Below are 7,500 nucleotides of genomic sequence, written 5' to 3'. Positions count from 1 at the left end.
GAGAGAAAGTAATACAATGGTAGAGTAAGAACTGTGGCAGATGTGCAAGCAAACAGTTTATCTAAATTGAAGACACAACGTACTAAAAAGCATTGGAAGCCTTCCATTGCACTCTATCGGAGGATTAGAGCAATTCTGCTGCAGCAACTACTTGATGTGCGGTCTAGTGACACGGACTTTCATTTCATTTAGCTGAGGGATGAACGTCTTTAACACAACTTTGCTGCCTCACCTTTTAAAAAATTCCTTGAGTCCTCTAAATTTATTCTGATTTTCCTGTTTGTAAATATATGCATTAAAATCAGAAAAAACAAAACATCAAAACATATCTTCCTTGTAAATTCTACTTTTCTAAAAGTTAACTACTATAGATATAGGGAGAGACAGACAATCAGGAGAGTGTACACATGAACAAGTGTATCTGTGAGGAGCAGATTTCAGGCAGAGAATGACTGATGATTCCAATTCTGTGTTATTATGCCTGTCACATTCCACTGAAAAATAATAGGAATGTAACAGTTTGAAACACTGTAATGAGCACAGAATTTCTTTGAGTTCATCTTGAAGACAAAGAAAGAGAAGGAAATCAGAGAGATACAGAAAGAGAAGAAGGTAAACGAGAGAAAAACACCAATACGTGCTGAAAAGAAGGTTTCTGTTCATCTGTACAACTGTCTAGAAACCATCATCAGGTTCCAAGTGTTATTTAGCCACGTCACTATAAAGCAAATAATTTTCTCTACAAAGCAATGAAGAAAAGTAACACTCGGTAATCTATCCATCAAAATTCGGATAAGTGATCCTGAATAAACAGAACAAAACTAATGTATCAAGGGAAACTAAATTAAAACATTATTAACCCATTAAAGCCAGGGGATATGATATGTCATGTGGTGGCAGCACTTGCTGCCGGGAAAGTGATATCAAGTCATAGCTTTTTGTGTGGCCGGCACACCAGTTGATCGTGTGCACAGCAGATGGCCGTGGCCAGAGCAGGCAAACAGCCTGAGGCATTAGCCCTGTGTACATTGAAATACCTGGCACTAAGACTGGGCAAAGCTTCGGCATTATCAGGTTAACAATAACAAAATATAACTTTTATACAAAAAGCCTTTCAACAAAAATCAAAGCAAATCAGTTTAGTATCTATTATCTGTCAACTAGGTTTAGTTCAATAAACCCCTACAATTTACATATAATTTATATATATATATATATATATATATATATATATATATATATATATATATATATATATATATATATATATATATATATATATATATTATGTATCACATGAAAAAGGATTCTCTTCTCTGCCCTAATTTATAAAGGAAAATGATAAAAATCATAATGAGAAGAAAATTGGTGAGGATGTTGAATTACAAGACAAAGAAGAAAAAGAAGCACATGAAGAAGAAAATGAGTAAAAGAGTCTAGATGTACAAGTAAAAAATAAGATAAAATCCATGAAAACAACCCCACCCCCTCTTTTATTTTATCCACATGCACGCAAAAAAGAACAACCTACAGCAACCCTAACCAGAGCAAAGAAAAAAGGTCTTAATGCACTGAATTTTGTTGATTGACTGTAAACTAAATAACAACTGGCTATTAAACCAAAACAGAAGAAATGTTGTCCCACCTGCCTTTGGCTTGTTAAACTCTAGACTTCCTTTTCAGCACTAAGCATGTTTTGTTTTTTCTTCATTTGATTGAAAGCTCTACATAAAATTCTTATGACCCTAGATAAAATTAATTTTTGGGAGGGGATGTCCCTCCAGCCTTCTTTTCCTACTTTCTATGTACCTTTGGGAAGATGGAATCCATGTCAAGGACCGCAGAATGGATTTGGTCGGCACAAGGAACAAAGGAATCCTGCCTTCCCTCCTGGGCTGATATGAGCAACTCTTGTATCCTCTTGGTGATAACCTCTGTCTTTCTTACAACCTGAGGAAAGTTAGCATATGAGCATATAACACTTTAATTGCTATCTGTAAATTATTGCCATCATCCATGCATCATTTCATAATGTACCAGAATTAAATTTTTAAATGTATTCTATTATTTCTTTCACAGGAGTTTCAGATCTGGAGATCATAAACAGCATTCAAATTTAATGTTGTGATACTGTTCTTTAAAACAAAGCATTATTAGGTCTCTATAAACAATTTTAATTATCGTTATTAATAAGATTTCTTTGCACAACTTAAATATCTACATGAAAAATTCAGGTTTTTACCTATTAACCCGTTTCCAACGGGACTATTTCGGCTTTAATTGACTGAAATGCCGGGACATTCGAACGCATAAGCCTAACGCCTAGCGAGCGGGCGTTGTGCGCCCAATCACCCGGCACGCCAGGCTGGACAAAATAACTCGTCCCCAGCATCTGACCCAAAAACTGCTTGACGTGATATCTAGTCACCCATCGTTAACGGGTTAAAAATATTCTTAACCCCTTAACCCATTGCAGACGGAGATAAATTTGCTTGCCCAGCCAACAGGATAGGTTTTATTTTAGAGAGAGACCGCTTGAAGCAATATAATTTGAATCAACCCACTCTCTTTCAGTCATTCATCGTGAAACTTAGCGGTTTTTGTGTTTTATTTTTTTGTGTGTTTTATAGAGTTTAGAGACTTATATGTGCCATATGACAGGCTCTCTCGGTGCTGCAGTTGACTAAAATTGTAGTATATTATCCATATTAGCTCATTATTTTCTTTATACTCAATGTGATAGAAGTATTGCTATTTTATGGGAGGACAAAAGGCAACTTTATTTTTTTGTATTTTTGTGCTGTCATGAACGAATACGAAACATATAACCCCTTACAATAAAGATAACAAGAAGAGGTAGGGAAGAGGAATGAAACCTGTGCTTGTGACAGTGAGTGCCTCAGTGAAAGGCATCCATATTGGGACAGGAGCACATTTTAGACACTGGGTATGGATTGAGTCACCTTCCTCTTCTCGTTCTGCCTGCACATCCTTCATCGGCGGTACTTTAGAGCAAGGGTTCATCAACTTAGTGTGTGCCATCGCTCTATAGAGATAGTGCTTGCTAGAGACCGTGGATGGGTGCCATTCAAGGCTCTCTCTCCTGCTGGTGCTAGGAAAAAGTGGTGCCATCTAGGTTTTGGACTTTAAGCTAGTACGATATTACGGTAATTATAGTAATTATGACTGCAGTAGCCATCATCACTCATTCCTTTTTCATAGCACAGTAAAATAGCATAGTATTCCAAAATCCCCGTACGTCATGTACGTCATGACGCCCGTCGTCAGGCCAAAGCTCTTACGTCATGTATGTCATGACACCCGTACGCAATGGGTTAATGACGGATGATGTAATATCAACTCATGGCCTGGCTAGTCTTCCCGCTTGGGACAAGATATCAAGTCATAGCTTTTTGTATGACTAGTGATTGGGCATGTAGTGGATAGCCGCCGCCTCAGTGAACAAATATCCCGCCACATTAGGCCTCCGCATTTCGAAATACCCGTAATGTCCAGGGGGAGCCTAAACTTGACCCGTCGCTAATGAGTTAAGTATCCACAAACAACAAACATACCTCCTCCTGAGTTGGTAAGGATGTGTAGGTAGGATTCAGGGGTGTGGTTTCTGTGGGTTCCAGACTAGGACTTCCAGTGCGAGTGTTGTCATATTCCCCAGATCCACGCTGTAACGAAATGAAATTATCACGTTAACTACTGTGTTTATTAAAATTTCTGACAATGTGCTCATATACAGTAGAACATAAAAGGAAGGGATTGAAAATTAAAGGAAACAAAAATAAGGGAAGGAAAGGATGGGAAGGTAAAAGCAGCTAATTATGGAAAGAAGAGTGGAACACAGGACTGGAGGAGAGGATGATGGAAGAAAGGTGAAAAAAATCAAAGTGAAAAATGAGAAAGGGAAAGGGCAATAGGAAATGAAAGGAAGGGAGAGGGACAAGAAGAAAACAGAAAGAAGAAGGAAGAGAGAGTGAAATGGAAAATAGACTTTCTATGAAGTGGAATCCTGGAAGATATCTACCATTGTGTTCAGCTGATATGATGTAGTCCTTGTTTGGTCCATATGATGAGAAGCCCCAACAGAGCCGGGTAGACCCTGGCGTTGTTCAAACATGCTGAAAGGTCTTTGGGCTGGACCCCTGCTGGTTCGCAAACTCACCTAGAATGTATCAATAGCTGTTATTCCTTTAAGTCCTCAAGTCCTCTTTAGGTCAGCTGCAGTAGATCTTCCCTTAAATATTACAAATTCAAACTGACCTCAAGAACTATTTCATCCACTTTATCAACAAGAGTGCAGAGAATCAGGTGGCAATAGAGCTAATCAAAACTTGTTATAGGCTTTTTCTTAAAAAAATGTGTATCTGACAAACATAAAAAAGTAGTGAGTCTCTTAATTTATTCTATAAATAATTTCTGATAATCCATTAATGAAATATCAATTCCTAAGAAATATCAATACAATAGAAAATAAACTTTTATTACAATAAAAACTAAACAAACAAACAAATGAAAAAGATGAGCTCTTATTGCTTTACAAATTCTTTCCCATAATATTGTCGACTCAAAATTGTTATGCAAAGAAATTTCCTGTTCACAGAAGGATCTGACCCTGTGCGTAGATGTCTCACACACCTCCCCTCACGGGTGTGCAAAAGAGATGAACACCAAGAATGCATTAACTCATGTACTGACACCATCTAGGAGGGGGTGAATCCTACCTTTACTCTATTGCAGCTGTGAATTTGGCACAAAGAAATTTTTAAAAGAAAACAAAGATGGCATGAAAAAGAATCCACTTTTTTTATTCCAGGTGGGAAATATATTGAGGGAAATAAATATGACTAGCTATTTGCCAAAAGAAAAAAATATCATATAATGTGGTAATTGACTTTTCTTCACCTACTATATACAAACAGAAACCAAAATTTATACTATATTTGCTTTTACTAGTGACTATGTACGATAATTATGGTTGAAATTCCATAATTTTGTGGTCACAGAATGAAAATTATGTTTTGAATCTGGCTGCAAGACTTATCAACTAACACATATGGTTGTTTATTATGTTATCTGTATTATCACGCAAATAAATTTTCCTTTTTAAAAGTTTTTACTTTTTCCTTGTCACTTTTCAGTATATGAAGGGGGAACTGGTTGAGGGAGGAAAAGGTTGGGAACCACAGGTCTAGGTATAAATTCTAATCAACCAAAAAATCCATAAACAAAATAAGAATAAAAATAATCTAAGACCAACAAAAAGAACTGTTTTTATACCTTTGCCTAATAAGGCCTAAGGCATTCATTCTCAAACTAAAGTAATGAAGAAAAATAATAATAATAAATAAATAAACATATGAAATAAAAAGGAAAAATTTACAAACAACACTAGGAACAGCATCTTACCACAATATTATAAGCCTAGCAGCAAAATAAAGGACAATGCAATTAGTTAGTTTTGTGAAAACCAAGAAAAATATATACTAATCTAAATGCTTAACCCATTCACAATGAGACTTATTTTCGCCTACTCCCGCTTCCACTGGGAAGATAACAAGCGCTCGATGCTTCATTCTGGGGTGGACCTCTCAGAGCGTTTTTCACCCACTATATCCTTATGGACTGCATGATTGCATCTACGATGTAAGGTACATAAAAATATTGCTACTTTCAGAGGAGTTATTTTAGTCAAAAAACATGTTACAGCAACACTTTTCAAGTGTTATTTTATTACGACTATGTACATGTACCTTGTGACATGATGTGACGTGAATTATCATGCGTAATCGACAAAGTGGAAATAGTATTACATTAGTCTTTTTTTATCTTATTTTATTTCTTGGCCAATCACATTGATTTTACAATAGTTTATCGACTCAGCTCTTTTCATTCAACTGATCAGAAGCAGAAATTACCATGATGTCATCAATATCACGTAGTTTTCTGTGATGTCATTTTTTTTTTACATTATATCACATTTTGTGACATTCAAAGACCTAAATTAAAGTAATGGAGACTAAGAAATTATTAAAAATAATTATATTCAAGAACAATCTAGCCTTCTATTACTGACGTTTCAGACGTCAATCAGCGTGGATGGGTTTAATGATGAAATTGTATCAGTTACACGTGATATTAACTTTATCTTAAAATTGAAACGTTACTCTTTCTAAAACACGTGAAAACAGCATACGAAAATCCTTCTTTTACAAATGAAGAATCAATCCTTTCACCCATTCACGCCGGTTGACTTGCTATCACGTTCAGTGGTTTTTGGGCCAGACGCCGGCGATGAGACATTTAATCATGGCCGGTGCTCGGGGTGAGCAGGTGTACAGCGCTTGCTCATGGCTAGTGTGCCCGAGAATCCCGAGGCGTTAGGCTTATGCTTTCGAAAACCCCGGCATTCCAACTATTTTGAGCCGGCATAGTCCCGGCGTGAATGGGTTAATGAGAAAACATACCTTTTCTAGAGCAGACTGTAATCAACAAATAATTCATCTACATATAAAATAGTACAAACCAACTTTTCACTAAATTACCAGAAGTTGTCCCTGCGCAACGTACCTGAGGGTCAATATCCCCATTGTGCAGACTCTGGGTCATGGTGGTGGAGAGGGGGAGGAGAGGGGGAGGGGGCGTGGGCACATGAGAGGACGAGGGGTGCATGGACCCACCCATACTCCCGCTGCCATACAGCGACCGCAGGCTCATGTTCTCTTCACGCAAACTTTTTACCTGATGTAAAAACAACGATATTCAAAATGTGCTAACAGCGTGCGCATGCACACACACACACATGTATGTATGTGTGTGTGTGTGTGTGTGTGTGTGTGTGTGTGTGTGTGTGTGTGTGTGTGTGTGTGTGTGTGTGTGTGTGTGTGTGCGTGTGTGTGTGTAAGTAAATAAGTGAATGAGTGAGTGAGTGAATGAGTGAGTGCATGTATGTCTGCATTGCAATAAAAGCTTATTCATCACTTGAACTTTGTTAAGACCTTTACCTTTTTCACTCTGCATAACAAAAGAAGGACAGAGCAAGAGAAGAAATATTTGGCGAACCCTTAATACTAAAAGCAATGATCTATTTCAACAAGCAAATACTAAAATCATTATCATGAAATAATCAATCACCTTTCTTTGCCTGAATAGGATGTGCTGTTCTCTTTTAGTCCAACAAAGTGGGAAAAAATAATAAACAAAGAGTACAATTAAAATTAACAAACAACTTAAAATGGGAAAAAGAAAAGAGAAGGAAATGAAGAAAGGAAGGAAAAGAGAAAGAAGAAATATGAGTGAGATGTAGCCACAGCAAGTTGTAAGGTTTTAAATTCCTACTGAACTTCTCTTCCAACAAACAAAAACAAAACAGATAGAGAGAGGAAGGAAGGAAGGGAGGGAGGGAGGGAGGGAGGGAGGGAGGGAGGGAGGGAGGGAGAGGGAGGGAGGGAGGGAGGGAGGGAGGGAGAGAGAGGGAGAGAGAGAGAG

At 37.4% G+C, this 7,500-nt stretch overlaps 1 protein-coding gene across 5 annotated transcripts in view; it reads right to left on the bottom strand.

Moving 5' to 3' along the window:
- Positions 1-7,500, bottom strand: part of Git (ARF GTPase-activating protein GIT1) — a 36,427-nt gene that overhangs the window by 1,033 nt on the left and 27,894 nt on the right. For all 5 annotated transcript variants that reach the window (XM_086553934.1, XM_086553936.1, XM_086553935.1 and 2 more), the window contains 4 exons: positions 6,583-6,753; positions 4,040-4,177; positions 3,576-3,683; positions 1,810-1,950 (listed from right to left, as the gene is read on the bottom strand). In XM_086553934.1, coding sequence (XP_086410060.1) covers positions 1,810-1,950; positions 3,576-3,683; positions 4,040-4,177; positions 6,583-6,753 — 558 coding nt within the window. The remainder of the gene's footprint in view (positions 1-1,809; positions 1,951-3,575; positions 3,684-4,039; positions 4,178-6,582; positions 6,754-7,500) is intronic.

Source organism: Penaeus japonicus, unplaced genomic scaffold (assembly GCF_977035675.1).
Source record: "Penaeus japonicus unplaced genomic scaffold, GWHDUDI00000001_assembly GWHDUDI00000029, whole genome shotgun sequence".
In the NCBI taxonomy this organism is placed as follows: Eukaryota; Metazoa; Arthropoda; class Malacostraca; order Decapoda; family Penaeidae; genus Penaeus; species Penaeus japonicus.
This window is presented reverse-complemented; position numbering and strand designations above follow the sequence as displayed.